At 52.6% G+C, this 16329-nt stretch overlaps 1 protein-coding gene across 1 annotated transcript; it reads left to right on the plus strand.

Moving 5' to 3' along the window:
• The first annotated feature begins 3501 nt into the window (after nucleotides 1-3501).
• TEKT3 (tektin 3) lies at nucleotides 3502-10268 on the plus strand. The gene is made up of 7 exons (XM_058852516.1): nucleotides 3502-4077; nucleotides 4601-4684; nucleotides 6147-6217; nucleotides 6436-6579; nucleotides 7731-7953; nucleotides 8494-8648; nucleotides 9940-10268. The coding sequence occupies exons 1-7, from the start codon at nucleotides 3502-3504 to the stop codon at nucleotides 10169-10171; spliced, it is 1485 nt and encodes a 494-aa protein (XP_058708499.1). The 3' UTR covers nucleotides 10172-10268.
• Nucleotides 10269-16329: the final 6061 nt, after the last annotated feature.

The raw sequence follows: 16329 nt of genomic DNA on the forward strand, positions 1-16329 counted from the left end.
CTCTGCTTCCCATCAGATTCCCAGGTTCACCCTGGTTTTGTTCCTTTATTCTGAGCTAAACTGGTTGAGGCTTCAGCACAAGCTGTGTCCTCACGTGTCCATCCAAACTGGATGTGCCCCAGCAAAATTGGGTGGGGACAGTTTGTAATTTTAGTGATGTTGCAGCTGTTGGAGTTGTAGTCAGAATTAAGGAACCAGGTTTAGTTACTTGAATAAATGGTGGTGATGTAAACAGCCTTTTTAATTCGTTGGGGTGCTCAGAGATCTGGGATTTTGGTGTCACAGACTGAGCACCTGGCAGTTACTTGAGAGTCCCTTGTGGTATTTGACTGTGTTACCTCTGCCAATTCTTCTCATATTTGCAGCTTTTAGGATGTGTGAGAGGAGTTCTAGGTTGGATTTTGGGAAAGATTCTTCCCCCAGCGGGAGCTGGCACTGCTCAGGCTCCCCAGGGAATGGGCACAAGGCTGCCAGAGCTCCAGGAGAGCTTGGACACTGCTCCAGGGGTGCCCAGGGTGGGATTGTTGACAGGGGTTGCTGATCCTTGTGGGTCCCTTCCAGCTCAGGACATTCTGTGATCCTGTGGGACCAAAGCCCAGCCCGTGATGTCCCCTTGGTCCCTCTGCTCGTGGCACTGCCCAGGAAGGTCCTGCCTGGGCTTTACCGAGCAGCCCCGGGCCATGTACAACATTATCGAATTATTACTGCCTAATTTAGCAAGTGCTCCAAAAGCCCTGGGGTTGCCTCCCACAAGTGGTGGTGTCCCCAGCCGGGCAGTGATTCATCTGAACAGAATTAGCCACAGGCAGGGCGTGAGAGCCGAGCTGGAGCTGGGAGCATGCAAGGAGCAGAGAGCTGAGCTGCTCCCAGGGTGGGAGGGTGTCCTGCTGGGGACAGAGCTTGGCAGGCTGTAACTGCCATTATTTATCTGGTTTGGCTGTAGAAACCCAGCTGATGTGCTGAATGCTTTGTTGCAGGTTGATGCAGCCGATTCCTCCCCCGGCTGAAGCAGGACGTGTGTTTGAAGAGGAATGAAGCTGTGCTGTACTCTGTGTTCACGAAGCACTTTGGGTTCCATTTTCTGTCACTCTTTGGCAAGAGGCAGAGCTGCCCTGGGAGCCGAGCTCAGGATGGGTGGCCAGGGTGTCACCAGGACCTGGGAAACCCCTCACCGCAGTCCCAGTCTGCAGCTGCAGGAGCTGGGAGAATTGGGAGAAACCAAGGTGGCTGTGAGAGGGCAGAAACACCAGCCTGGGTACTCAATGAGCTCTGGAAAACCAGCTGGGAAATGAAGAAAATGGAAATATCCCTCTAGATAAAGTGAGACATAGAAGCTGCCACAGCAGAGCTGGATGGTGTTCCCAGAAGCTGGGGAGAGACCCCCTTGGATGAGCTGGGGTTCCTGGGCTCACCCCCAATATCCCTCCCCAGTTCCTCCCATCTGCCTGTTCCCAGGCCAAAGCCAGAGATAACCAGGAAAGCATTCCCAGAAATATCTCCAGTATCACCAGGTGACTGGTGCTTGTCACCCTGGTGCTGGGAGGGGCTCCTGGGGACATCTCAGCCACATGCTGGGGCACCCACCCACCCAGAGAGGCTCTGGTTTCCCAGGAATGGCTCTGGGATGCGCAAGGACTGTTGTGAGTTGCCCACTGATGGCACTGGGGCTTGCCCAGGGAAGGGATCAAATTGCCCAGTGGTGGCACTGGGTTACAGAGAGTCTGCACTGAGCTCCTGACTGGAATGCTCTGGGTTGGAGAGGACCTTCAAGCTCATCTATCCAAACCCTGCCATGGACAGGGACATCTTCCACCAGAGCAGGGTGCTCAGAGCCCTGTCCAACCTGGCCTGGGCCACTGGGGCGGCACTGGGTTGCCCAGGGTGGCACTGACTTGTTCACTGAGGGCACTGAGCACATAGAACCATTAAATATCCTAGGTTGGAAGGGACTCATAAGGATCCTGCTCCTTGCAAGACATCCTTCACCTAAATCAGGTGGCCACGAGTGCCATCCAGCCACTCAACAGCTGTCCCTGGGTGCCCGGGGGCTGCACAAAGCTGCCCAGCAGGGCAGGATGTTCAGGGCAGCAACTGGAATGCACTGGGAGGTGTTTACTGGCCCCAGGTTGCCCACCCAGCAGCCTGTGTTGCCCAACATCCATTGCTGTGGGCCTTTACAGGGGGGATCAATGGGCAGGACGGGTCACAGAGCCCCGTCAGTGTCACAAAACCCCCTGGAACAGTCGCTGCCGCAGAACCCCCCATCCATGGCAACGGGCCCTGCAGAGCGGGGCAGAGCCGGCAGTGGCAGCACCACCACAGCAGCCAGTGATGAGCAGCAGCACCCCCAGGCACCCCCAGCCCTGACTCACCCCACGCTCACTGCCCGGGGGAGCTGTGCTTCACCAGGAGGGAGAACCAGCACAGCCGGTATCGTCTCAGTCCTAAATCTCCTCCAGCCCCCACACATCCCAGCCTGGGTGGGCAGCAGCTCCCAGGGTGTGCCTGTGTCCAGGGGGGCTGGAAACTCTCATCCTGGTGTGCCTTATCCCAAGGGGGATGCAAGGGTGTTTATTTCAGCTGGAAATGGGTGGAAAAGTAATCCAGTCCATTCCCAAATCCAGTCCATTCTTCCCTCTTAAACACTTGCCTCTCAGTGTCTAAAGGGGAAGGATTTATTTGCAGGGCGGGAGCCAGGGAAAGCATCCCCCACTCTCCAAATGCTGCTCCCCAGGTGAATGAGTGGCATGGAGACAGGGAATGGCAGTGGCCTGTCCCCAGCAGCGACAATAGTGCTGGAATGACTGGTTTGGGGGAGCAGAACACACAGGGGTTTTGTTGGAGCTGAGCACAGATGTCCCCTCCTCAGTCCCACCAAAGTGACTCTGAGCCAGTCGCACCTGGGAAAGCTTTGGCTGAATTTGAGGGTGTGAGTGTCCCACTGCCCATCCCAAAGCCTTTGGCCAGGCTGGATCTGGGATGAGACTCGTTGGCCTGGGTTGGAAGGGACCATCCCTGCTGTGGGCAGGAACACCTCCCACTATCCCAGGCTACTCCAAGCCCCAACCAGCCTGGCCTTGGGCACTGCCAGGGATCCAGGGGCAGCCCCAGCTGCTCTGGGCACCCTGTGCCAGGGGAGATCATTAGACTGACAGGGAAAATGAAGGAATAATACGAAATAAGGAACTAAGGAATAAGGAAAACAAAGGTATAACATCTGTCATCCTCCTAAGCAGCCATGATTTGTTTCTCTCCTCATTTCAAGGCCTGACACAAGATACTAACAGCAGAGTTGGTGTAAAATCCCTCCCTATCCAAATGCTTGCCATGCTGTCAGAGGGGATTTCCTTTCAGGAGATTTAGAGGCTGTGTGGGTGCCCTGGGCAGGGCTGGTCGATCACAAGTTGGGTGTTGATGTAAGAGGTACACAAGGACAGGAACTTTCTGAGCAAGGTTTCCCTCTGCCCCTTTGTGCAGGACCCGCACCAGCAGCATTCTAGGATGGAACTCTATGGCTATCCCTTAAAAGCCAAGTTTAACCAGCCAAGGCCACCACCTCCCAAGGTCCTGCCAGCCACCAGCACCATGACAGCCAACTACAAGAACCGCATTCCCTATCATCCTGAGAGCTTCAGCATGCCTTGGATGCCTAACTCCTACTACAAAGCAGCTGCCCTCAACCCCACCTTGTCTCCCCTCACTGAAAGCTTCCCAGGGCTTCCCCCCACCAAGATAGTTCCTTTAATTTCCGAGAGACCCAACGGTGTCTTCACCCGGCACACGCTGGATGACTGGCACAGATCCAACTTGACCAACTACAAGGAGTCGGAGACCACCCGGCACAATGCGGAGCGCCTGCGGGCTGACCTGAACCGCACCATCAAGGATGTGTACCAGCAGGCCAAGAGGACCCAAGGGGAGAGCACCAAGAACTTGGGAGAGCGCGTTAATGACATAGAGTATTGGAAATCCGAGCTCTGCATCGAGCTGGATGCCATGATCAGGGAGACCAATTCCCTAGCAGACATGCAGAAACGGCTGGAGAGAGCCTTGGCCGACACTGAGGGCCCCTTCCAGGTAGGGACCCTGCAGCCCCCGACCCAAACATTTGCAGCCATTCAAACCTCTCCTAAAGTTCATCCCAGCTCTGTAACCTTGGAAAGTTTTCGTGAGGAGCCCATTAATTGAGTCAGTCATAAACAAATCCCCTGCATCTGCTGCATCCTCCTCCAGTACACGCTGAGCTCATCACTGCAGTGTTTGTTTAACCAAATGTTTCTGTATCCAAAATCCTGGCTTTGGACACAAAAGCCCATTTCTTACTGTGGGGCTCTGGACAGGTCAGCCCTGAGCCCGACACAGGTCGCTGCATTCAGCTGTGGTGGCCCGGGGACATGTGAACCCCCTCTGGTCAATCCTGTGCTGATGCTGCACTCGGCTGCTGTTGTCAGCTAACCCAGCTGCCTCAGACAGCTTTTTCCAGGCTGCCATGCTGTGCCCACCTGGATTTTCTTTTCCTGTGTTCCCCAAGATGGGCACCGTCCCTGCAGGGAGCCCTGTCCCTGCAGCCAGTGCTGATGTCACGACTTGTCCCCACCAGGTCGCTCACAAGTGTTTGCTCAATCGGGAGAAGAGGATGGGCATCGACCTTGTCAATGATGATGTGGAGAAACAGCTCATCACAGTGAGTCTGGCAACACACATCCCGTGTCAAAGTTATTTTCACCTGAGCTCCCCTAAACAAGCCTGGCAGGGGTTCCCTCACTGGCTCTTCAGCGCTGCTGAGGTGCTGAATTCTCCAACCCCCCAGACCTGTTGGGGCAGGGGCGGGTGTTCTGGCCAGCAGCACGTCCATAGGAGAGGAAGGAAGAGCTGGAAATGAGCCAGGTTTGAGTGGCATATCCCAGTCCTCTGACCCTCTTGGAGGAGCCTGAGATGGTCCTGCCTTTCAGAGTCCTGCCTGCACAGATCTCTCTTTATTTAAATGATCTGTCTCTATATCTGTAGCACATTCTCTATATTACATACACAGAGATGGAGAGGGCAGGCTTTGCCTGATGGCTTGTCTTCTTTCCCCAGCTATATTAGTTGGGCTATAAAAGATATTAATTACACTCCTCCCAGCTCTGCTTTGCTCAGGGCACTGTGGCTGCAGGACTGTCACTGTGTGCTCAGGCAATGGATTTGATAGAAATCATAAAAACCTGCTCTCCTGCCTGCCTTTATCCAGGCTGCTTTAAATCATGAATTAAAAGCAAACATGGCACAGCAAATGGGATCCTAATGCAGGGTACAGCAAAATAAAATCACTGCAAAAGCCTGACAAAACTGGGAAGGAAATTGAAGCCCCTGGGCCAGTGAAGCCACTGCTCTCTTAGAAGATTTTTTGTTATGAGTCAGGCCCTGACAAATTAAAAGATTAGTTTAAAGGTCATGAGGATTTAGAAAAATTATCTGAGTTGGTATCCCTATCATGCCATTTGATTTTTTTTAATGTTTGGGATGCATTTAGGCTGTGCTTTCAGCTGGCTCCTGCAGACAGGAGAGACTGAAAATCCTTGGGTTTGGAGCACTGATCACCTGTCTCTGGAAACCTTCATGGGTGCAGTGGGCTTGTGCTGGAGTCAGGGGAGCTGAGAGCAGCATGAGCCTTCCTCCAGGGGAGCTGAACCTTGCCTAGAACTGACTGGGGGTTTACACCAAAGTCCTCTTGTCCCAGATGGATGGGATTTCTTGTGGGGAGAAAAATGCCCTGGGATTGGGGATGGGGATGAGTGGCACTGCTGGCCCAGGGTACCACTGTGCCTGTTCATGTCAGGTCAGGATCCAGCCCTCTCTCCTTGTAAAGGAGAGCAGCCCTGCCATTGGTGTCAAGATGAAAAAACTTGGGAACCCACCCTGAAAGTGATTTCAGAGGCCCTGGCCATGGCCACAGCCCTCTCCTGGCTCCTCCCTGGCTCTGGCCCTGGCCACAGCCCCCTCTCGGCCCCTCCAGGTGGATGCAGTGGGGCTGGGGTTCCCTCCTGCCGCCCTTGTTTGCTGTAGGGAAGGGGAAGTTCCTGCTGTGTGCCAGGCTGGAGACAGGGGAGGAGTGCCCAGGATGTCTGAGCACAGATGCTGATGGGGTTTCTTCTGTCTTTGCCCAGGAAATCAAGATCATCAGGTCCTGCCGGGAGAGGTTACAGCAGTGCCTGGACACAGTGAATTCCCAGCTCATGTAAGGAGGGCTCTGGGCCCTTGCTGCAGGGCTGATGTGTTTGCAGCTGTGCCCCGCAGCAGATCCCTGCTGCAGCCCTCCTGCGGGTTCAGACCCTGCAGGCTCAGCAGGAGGCAGGCAGGGATGCTCTGGAAGCACAGGGGGCTGAGGGGACTGGGATGGTCAGAAAAGCATCCCACAGCTCCATCCCGACTGTGGCTGCTGTTTGTGTGCTCCAGGTGCAACAAGGAGGCCCGGCAGGAGCTGGAGAAAGACCTGGCTGACAAGCAGATGGGTCACCACATCGACAGCAAGTGCTACCAGCTGAAGAACACCTCCAGAGGCATCCACTTCTTCAAGGGCGTGGAGAGGATCGATGCCACGTGAGCACCGGGGCCCTGGCAGGCACATGGCCCGGCAGGAGCTGGGATTTCCCAGCCCTCTCTGAAGGCACATCCATCCCTCCTGGAGACACCCACCTTCAAGGGGTCTTTTTTCTCTGGGCTCCTGGGGGAAGAAGAACCCTCTGCTTTCAGCTGAACACCCGGCAGGCAAAAGCCAGCCTGACCTAATTAAACATTAGATCACAGCTCAGAGCTCAGCCTGAAAATGAATTCAGTCCAGCACCTCTGCACAGCTCATTAAGTTCATGCATGTTTTCAAAGATGTCTCAGTGCTTGCCTGAGTGCTCCTCACTGATGGAAAGTCTGGGGGCTCACTGCATGGAGAAGGCCTGACAGGGAGCTAAAATGACCCAGAAAATCAAGAAATGAGAGTGTGGTCCTGGGACAGGGTTCAGCTGCTTTTGGGTGCTTTTGGGTGACCTCAGCTTTGGCTCTGCAGTAAATGAACAGTGACTTAACTCAGCATTCACAGAAAGATGCCCAAGTGGCAAAGGGTTGAGAGAATAAATCTGCTTACACAAACCCATGAAGTTTATGGAGAGGCACAGATTGAGACAATTTTCCTAGTAGTTTGAATAATTATTCACAGTAGAGCTCAGACATATTTAGACAGGGAAATGGATTGCAAAGGATTGAGGCTGAAGTTCAGAGCAGGGTAAAATGTGCCGAGAATCAGCAGGTTTTAAATGGAGCTTACGTGGTATTTAAGTCTTTTGTTGACCTTGTTCTGGACTACTGAACAGGCAGGAGCTTCATCCCAAATGCACAGACAGGGAATGGAGTTGGATCTAAAGCTCGTTCTGTTTAAAGGAAGACTGAGATGGGCTATGAGCAAAAGGAATTGACTGAATTGTGATATGAGTGTCCTTGTGAGGCTGGAAATTCCTTGGCATTTAATGCCTCGAAGGTGTAAACAGGACCTCCAATTGGAATCTCTGTTTTTTACAGGAGAATCTTTTGTTTGTCTGAGCTTTCACAAGTTGTCTTCATGAACATGCCCTCATTTGATAAATACCACTGAAAAAACGGGGTCCAGATGTTTCATTTCCATGTAATTTAAGTAAGATATAGATTTCATTTGCCCGCTCAGCAGCGCAGCTTTGCCAAGGGCCTGTGCTCTTCCCCTGCAGGGTCTCGGTGCCAGAGACGTGGGCCAGGTTCACGGACAACAACATCTTCCGCTCGCAGAGCGCGCGCGCAACCTCGGCCAAGCTGCGGGCGAGCACCGAGAGCCTCCTCATGGGCACGGCCGATGAGATGTGGCGCCAGTTCAGCAAGGTCAACGACGCCTTCACCAGCCGCATCACCGAGATCGCCAACGCCAAGAGCAAGATCCAGACACACCTGGCCAAGGTGCCCGGCCCCGCCCCCGCTGCCGCGCTCACATCCTCCCAAGGGGTGGCCGCTTATCCGTGGGCTCTCTGCCCTGCCCCACCAGACACAGGACAGGAAGAACAGTGGTGGGACCTGGCCTAGAGCAGTGGGACTCATGGGAAGCTTCCTGGGAAGGGCTCAGACTGGTAAAGTTCGCAGCACTAGGGGCTGATGCCATGTCCTTAAATGAGAAGCCAGTAAAACCTTTCCCTCTATTAGCTGATGGGAGATCCATTCCTGCAAGCAGCAGTTTTGGGAAGCTGGTCATTCCATAGATCCATCACCGCTCCTAAACCTCCTCTGCTCCTAACTGTCCTCTGATGTGGCAGCAAGAGCAAAGAGAATTTCCCTGAAAACTCTGCTGGATCGGTGCCTTGATGTGGCAGAGCAACAGTGGCCTGAGCCCAGGGGCTGTTTATTGAATTTGGGGTTTTTTTCTGCACAAGCAGGAGAAAAGGAAGTGATGTGATCACTTGAGAAGAAATTTTTTCATTGATAACTGTGTTTGTTTCACCTCAGACACGTCAGGAAATCTTTCAGATCGAGACGAAGATCCAAGTCATCCAGAAGACCATAAAGGACAAAGAGGTTCAGCTGAAGGTTGCTCAGACCCGGCTGGATGAGCGCACGAGGAGACCCAACGTGGAGCTGTGCCGGGACGCGGCCCAGATCCGGTGAGGCTGGGCTGCAGGGCTGCCAGGGCTCGGGGGTCACTCAGGAGCATCTCTGCATGACAAAATGGCTTTTTCCCCCTAAATATTCCTTCCATAAGCATCCTGGTGGAACCTAGAGCACTGAGCAGGTGTCCCAGCCCTCAGGTGCCAGGAGAGCTCTGCACCTGTGACAGAGGCTGGGCACCATAGCTGGGTCCAGCCTCATGCAACCCCAGGGGGGCTGGAATTTTCCCACCTGGGGAAACTTCATCTTCTCTCCTGCCTGTTCCAGGTAGCTCCATATGCTCAGCTTTGAAGGCCTTTTACTCTCCCTGCTGTGGCCCCCCACCACCCTAAGGGTGAAAGAGAAAGGAGGGAGAGAGGCTTTTATCCAGGCAGAGAACAGACAGAAAATTGGGCAGGAATTTCTCCCTGGCAGGATGGGCAGGCCCTGGCACAGGGTGCCCAGAGCAGCTGGGGCTGCCCCTGGATCCCTGGCAGTGCCCAAGGCCAGGTTGGATGGGGCTTGGAGCAGCCTGGGACAGTGGAAGGTGTCCCTGCCATGGCTGGGGTGGGATAGATGGGCTTTGAGGTCCTTTCCAACCCAAGCCTTTCTGGGATTCTGGTGTGTGATTCTGTGATTCTACTCTACAACAGGCTGAGATTGAGGGCACTGAGCCCCTTCCTTTTGGGTAACTCCAAGGAAGGGTGCACATGTGGAGCTGTCCTCCCTCAAGGGGCACACTGGAAATCCTTTCCAGGACTTTAGGGTTGCGCCCCAGGGAGTGCCCAGCAGCAGCCCTGGGAGGCACCTAAAGCTCACAGTTTCTCCTGGGAGCCCTCTGGGCACAGTTCCCTTTTCAAAGTGATTTAAAACCAGCCCCTGAACTGCTTCAGCATCTCACATGTTGCTGGTTTTTCCATGCTCCACTTGTTCCATGTTCCCTTTTAGCATCTTCCAGTGCCCTGTCCTGCTGTGTGTGTCTCCTGGGCAGGACCCCTGCAGTGGGAAATCCAGGAGAGTGAACCAACAAAGCCAAAAAGCCAAAGAGAAATGGGAAACCACAGCTGCTCATCCCTGTCTGTGGTGGCACAAGCTGCTCTGGCAGACGTGGCTGAACATATCCAGAGCTTTGGAACAAACCTCCCCACTCCTCCCCGTGGAGGTTGGGAGAACTCTGCCCTTGGCTCTCCCATACCAGGCGAGGGTGTTGGAATCAGCCTGGATGTGCTGGTGGGGGAAATCCCAGAGGGCCCATCTGGATGGGCATCAGCTCCATGGGGGTTCTGACGGGGTCTTGCTGTTTTCCAGCCTTGTCCAAGAGGTCAACGAGATTAACGAGACACTGCGGAACCTGCACCAGTGCCTGCGGGCCTCTGAGGACATGCTGCAGATGCTGGTGCGCTCCAAAGGGGTCCTGGAGCACGACCTGGTGGTCAAGAACAACTCCCTGTTCATTGACCAGGAGCGCTGCATGGGGATGCGCAAGAGCTACCCCAGCACCGTGCAGATTCTGGGCTATGTCTCAGCAGGACTCACCTGAGCGCCGAGCGCCCATGGCGGGACACATCCCCACTTTTCCTCTGCTTCTTTGCAAATACATTGTTGCAATTTCACAAATTTGTTAGGATTTCATTTCCTGGTGTAAACTCCAGGCAGAAATTAAATGAGTGTTTTGTTTGCTGGGTTACCAGGATGATTCTTTTCCTTTGTATTTTCTCTTTCACTGTGTGCCAGGAAGGAGCTGAAAATATCCTGTATGTCACCAAATCCACCCACGGGGATCCATCCCTACCCTTCCAGTCTGTGTTTTCAGGAGAAAAACTGTTGCATCTTCCTCCTTTTGAGTGTTTGTGATGTGGAAGAGGCACAAGGGGAAGTAAAGCCACTTGTCAGAATAATGAGCTGCTGACATCCAGGATGGATTTTTAATGGTGCAGCAGAAGAAACACAAATTGTCCCGGAAAGAGTTGCAGTTTGTGCTGTTCCTAAAATAGAAAAATGTGCATTTTAAGCTGATTTCTAATGATAATTTTCTTGCTTTTGAAAAGTGTTAAATGCCATCAAAAATGTCAGTGCTGGGATCTTAAAAAGAGGAAGTAGATTCGACTTGGAGAAAGTTCATTGAAGAAAATGCTGTGAGTTTAATTTGGGGTTCCTGATTTAACCTCTCACGTGTAGTTTGTTGGTGGGAGCACCAAAGCACTTTGAAAATAAAGAGATTAATCCATGCTTCAGCCCCTCTGGCTGCACAGAGCCTTCTCTCCTGTTGTAAATCCAACTGATTTTGCTAAGTATTGGAACTTTCAGAGGGATAAGTCCTCAATCAATCTGAGGCTGAGTGTGAAAGTCACTTTGTGGTTTGTCTCCTTAGACTATTTCATCTCTTAAGTCTTTTAACCTCAGCTGCTGAGCTCAGCCCAAAGCCTGTGGGCACCAGGGATCCCAAAGTGGCAGAAGCTCGACTCCCTCCCCGCCTCGGGAAGCCAGGGCAGGGCCCAGCAGCCCAGTGTGGGGCTCGCAGGAGCTTGGAGCACTTTCCTTCTCCCCCATCCCCAGACAACTCCTCCTTGCTCCACAGCCCCCTCTTCCCTCCCCACCCTCCCGGCCTCAGCGTCCTGCCAGGATCTCCCTCCCAGCACCAGCCCTAAACAGGAAGCAATTGTCTTTCTAACCTTCTTTTTTCTTTACTAGCACTTTTGTCAAAAGTAAAAATAGATTTCCTCTACTTTGTGTGTGTCTTGGGGCTGGAGTCAGCCGGAAGTAGCAGCCACCCTTTCCAAAGGAAAGACACAACTGTGAGCAGAAGAAACTACCCAGCTGATCTCACCTTCTCTTTCTCCCCTTCCCTGCCTCCCAAAGGTACCAGTGGCAGCTGAACTCACCTCCAGTTTTTGTCAGCTCCCTCTCCAGCCCTCAGGCTGCTCCGTGCTGTTCTCTGACCGTGCTCCTTTCCCGAAACCTGCCCAGCCCCTGGTGATTTTGGCTGCTCTGTGTATCTGCAGATCCACTCCAGATGTTCTCAGGCAGAGCTGCCAAGCTGTTGGGCCCCAGAAGTTTGTTCCCAGCTGAGTGTGGGGCGGCAGAGGCACCCACAGCCCTTTCCTGAGAGGCTTCAGCCTTCGAGTACCCAGAGGCAAGTCCTGGCACCAGCGACAGCTTTGCCTTCGTTTCACTTCCACCTTTGCTTTTGAGTCATGTCAAAAATATCTGGTCTCTGTTTCACAGTGAGGGCACACCAGGATCAGACTTCACTTCTCTCCAATTTTGCTTTCAGAGCTCCCCAAACACTGATCCTTCCCACTGGCCCAGCTCCTTTAGGGCTTTCTCCTAACTGCCAGCATTTATGTGGTGCTGCAATTACCCAGCTCCATTTTCTCCTGCTGTCCTGGCCTCTCGATGCTCCTTTCCACAGCAGTGCCAAAGAGTTTCTTTCCTCTGTTTGAGCCATGACCAGAGGAATTTCAGCTTCAGCTCCTCTAATTTCTTTCACAAATACTTTCCACTTTCCTGCAGCAATTTCCCAGACGTTAGAGAATTCCCAGGTCCCTCTGGGGTTTCGTTCTCTCCACACCAGTTTTCCATAAGTTGACAGTACTGATGTGACTTCTTCTGGCAGCTGATATCCCCCAATCCCCCCCAGAGACTTTGATCAGGGCATCCTATGTGTGCTTCAGAGTGAGTGTTCCTCTTCCCCTCAAGGGAGCCTGTCCCGCCACAAATTCCTGTCAAATGGCTCTCCAGGGAGAGGGTTTGGGTGCAATTCCAATGAACACGTGGCCGGCTCTCCTGCAAGGGGAGGGATTTGCTTTCCATGACAGAGCTGCTGCTGAGTGAAGCTGCTCCACTTAATCTCTGCAGGGCTGGCTTTGGGATTTGAGCAGCCTTTGATGTGCTCCAGGAGATGAAACAACAGCCCTGCCTCCTCCTGCTGCTGGCTGAGATGCCTTTGCTGCCATGCCATTAAATGATTTCCTTTCAGAGATCACTTCTAAACCATAGGCCAGGCCCAATGTCCACCTTTCTGTACTGAGGGGATGACTCCTTTCTCCATGAGACAGACATGTCTGCTTTTATTGCTATTTATTGCTGGTTTATTGCTGCCTCTATCAGCCGAGTTGCTGAGAAAGTTACTTTGTGGAAATTCCTCTGCATCATACAACCATATTCCCACCCTTTTGCATCATTCCATTTGCCTCACTGCTGCAGAGCTGGGTGTGTAAATTAATTGTTTACTGACTGGAAGAAAGAAAATAAATTAATAAACCCAAGACACTGCTGCTTTGTGTCAGTCTAGGACCCAGGTGAATGCTCCAGGCAAGGCTAGCAAGAAACTTCTCAGAAAAGAGGTTTGTTGTTTAAGAAAACAAAAATCATTGAATGTCCTGGAAGGATCTGATATGAATTTGGGTGAAATCAAAACTTGCCAAAACCCATGTTAACAATGTCTTGCATAACTACTGCAGATTATTGTGCTCAAGGGAGAGAGAATTCCCCAAACAGCATCAGCAGTCAGAAAAAAACCCGACCCTAAACTCATTGCTATTATGGAAAAAAAGGGAGAAAACTTTGGCAAAATGCTAAAGGAAAATTTGGGCAGTGTAGGATCAGAAATGCTTGTGCTGGCTCAAACCAAAGTGCAGCCTCTGGTGCAGCCTCTGCCAGAGCCAACAGGAGATAAAAGCACCAGAAGGCGGCAAGAACTCTGTGAGATTCTCCCAGTTCACTTTCCCAGCTTCCAGCAATTAGTATCCCAAGGACTTCCTGAGCTGACAGGGCTGTCTTTGGGTTTAAAATGCCCCAGTGGATTTGTTTTGCATGCTCTTGTTCAAGTTGCTCTTGGAGCTCGTGCAGCATCTGCTGTGTCCCTCCACAGGGATCCACAGGGCACGGAGCATCCACCCCCTCAGAGCAGCAGTGGCCACTCTGGGGACCCTGGAGGGGACTGAAAAAGGGGCCACACCTGGCACCACCAGAGCCAAAAGTGTAAAACTCAACAGCTTGGGCAAAAGTGTGGCTCAAAGCTGGTTTAGACCCGTGTCCTCTGCAGGGTCTGTTCTGTGCTGGCAGGAGAGGAACACGAACCAGCAGCTCAGGAAGTATCTGAGGATGTTCACAATCCCAGCTGGGGAGTACAGTTGATTTTTTTGAGGGTTTTGGGGTCAGTGGGTAAATGTTGGTTTCCTTGAAGTCAGTGGGATTTTCTCCAGGGATTTCAGCCTGGCTCTATCAGTACTAACAGCTGGATTGGAGTGGAAAGCAAAAATCTGGATGAAGTTGGTTTGGGGGCATGAATGCAGACAGAACTAAAGTATTTTATAAATTCTTTTTGAATTGGTAGAAAACAAATTGGGAAAAAAAAGTCAATGCCTCCAAGATACATTAGACCTTTTGTTATTGAAGTTTGCTGAATATAAAATCTTCCTTTATGTTTTTATTCTGGTGGAAATATTTTTTCCAATATACATTCCACAGGTGTAAATGTATTTATATATTTACATATATATATATGTATCTGTATACATCTGCATGTGTGTTCTTTGAGGGAGCACTATAGATCCTGCCCGAAGTGCAGGCAAGCCATACCTTGTTCTCCTCCTTTTCCTGGTGGCACAGTCGTTTGAAAAGAGGATTTTCCCCGCTGATGGCAGCGCATATTTCGGCCCCTGCTTTTGCATTTCAAACCCTCCTCGCTAATGGTCTTAATCATCAGGGCAGGGAACAGCAAGTGAGTCCCTAAAACTGTGATGAGAGAGCAAAATGTGGGGTTAAACAAGTTCATCCTCACAAAGACACACAGAGGAAATGTTGCCTTCTTGTGAGGTTGAAAATAATTTGTCTTAAGAGGGGTTTTGTTCACCTGACCTGAGGAAAGGGACGAGCTAGTGTGATGTGTTAGTTCAGTTGACGCCACACAGTTAAATGAGCATTAAATCCCTTTCAGTCCATCCCTGCCTTGTCAGATTAGCATCTGAGCCCCATCAAGTGATACAGACCCCACTTTCCCCTCCTGGATTCTCATAATTTTATTCTAGAATTTCAATCTGAAGGACCATATTGAAAGTAGTGCCATGGAATAGATTCAAAGTGAGAATTCCACATGTTTTACCCAGAGTTTATACAACTCATCAATCTTCCAGTATTCCCAGCACAGCCTGTGGCGAATCTTGTTTGTACACCAAACATTTTTCTAATTTATTGTGGTGCCTGCATTTCCCTGCATTGCCCTGCAATCATTTCGGCAGGGGTTGCACTGCCACCGAGCCCCGGGGAGCACCGGCAGCGTCTCCAGCCCATCTCGCCTCTCCAGCAAAACCCCGAGGCTGCCCATCCTCACTCCCCCGAGGGCTCTGCTGACCATCCTCACTTCTCTGAGGGCCCTGCTGACCATCTTCACTCCCCCGGGGGCTCTGCTGACCATCCTCTCTTCTCCGAGGGCTCTGCTGACCATTCTCACTCCCCCGGGGGCTCTGCTGACCATTCTCACTCCCCCGAGGGCTCTGCTCCTCCCCGGCCAGGCTCCCTGCAGCATCTCCGGCAGGCGGAAGGCGCAGAGAGGAGCTTTGCCCTGGCACCAGAGCTCTGTCACAGCACTCGGCAACAGCTGATGTTTGTCCAAAGGCCTGTTCGATTTGAACAGTGCACCTTTCCAGAAGTGTCCAAGGGGCAGGGGAGTGATGTGCTCTTCTCTCTGGGCTTTCTCCACCGTTTCCAATTCATGTCTCTCAGCCCAAACTGGTTTTGTCACCCACAGACTGCTCTTTTCCCTGGTTTGACTTTCAGGTATTTCTCCCCACGCTTAAGAAGCTGCTTTTGGCACATTTTTTCAGAAGCGGAGATGGGGCGGTTCTGCTGTCCCACACTCACGGAGGAGCTCGGGAGCTGTCTGTGCCCTCCACACCTCCCAGTGCCTTCCCCCATCGAGCATCCTGCTCTGCTCCGGGGACCGGGTTGGATATCTTGTCCAGGATCAGCAGCCGAGATCCCAGACTCTCAGACGCAGATCAGAGAATGGTCTCTACCAGAGCCTGGATCACAGCCCTGGGGACAAGACCGTTCTCTCTCAGCCCCGAGAGCGGGGGCTCCTCCAGACACCCGGCCCACACGGGCAGGACGACCCCCATCAGCCTCATTAGCCAGGAAAGATGTTTCAGTCCTCTGGATGGCGCTGATAGGCGTCACAGGGCGCAGAGGGACGGTAGCAGCAGAGGAATTGGCGGGATTTTTTGGAGGGGAAGGGAAATTGCATCTTTTGGAATCTCGTTTCAGCCTCTGCCTCTCTCTCCCGACCCCCCCGGGCGCTCTCGGCTCCGCTCCCACTCACTGGCTGCTGTCTGTGCCGGGACCCCTTCCGTGAGTGCGGAGCCCGTGCTGCAGGAACACGCCTCTGCTTGCCAGGAGAGAGGAGCCAAGCACGCTTCCCCAGCTCCCCTCTCCCAAGATTTACAGTCCCGGTGGCTGGACGCCGAATTCCTCGTTTGTGCAACAATGCAGGACGAGCCTGGAGCTGGTGCGGGGAGAGGGGAGGTGATGGGGAATTGGTGTCAATGCTCAGGAGTGTACAGGTCTCCCGGCAGGATTATTTGGGAGCTGGGGGTGGACTCTGTGTGTGTGTGGGGGGGGGGGGGGGGGGGTTGAACAGATTGGTTGTGCTCGAGGAATGAGCGAGGGCGGCAGCGCAGCCACCCCTTCCCGAGCACC

The sequence above is a fragment of the Poecile atricapillus genome, chromosome 17 (genome assembly GCF_030490865.1).
Source record: "Poecile atricapillus isolate bPoeAtr1 chromosome 17, bPoeAtr1.hap1, whole genome shotgun sequence".
Taxonomy (NCBI): domain Eukaryota; kingdom Metazoa; phylum Chordata; class Aves; order Passeriformes; family Paridae; genus Poecile; species Poecile atricapillus.

Coding starts and splice junctions, on each gene's coding strand:
- TEKT3 (XM_058852516.1), top strand. CDS start 3,502: ATGGAACTCTATGGCTATCCCTTAAAAGCCAAGTTTAACCAGCCAAGG. Junction 4,078..4,600: donor ACACTGAGGGCCCCTTCCAG/GTAGGGACCCTG, acceptor TGTCCCCACCAG/GTCGCTCACAAGTGTTTGCT. Junction 6,218..6,435: donor ACAGTGAATTCCCAGCTCAT/GTAAGGAGGGCT, acceptor TGTGTGCTCCAG/GTGCAACAAGGAGGCCCGGC.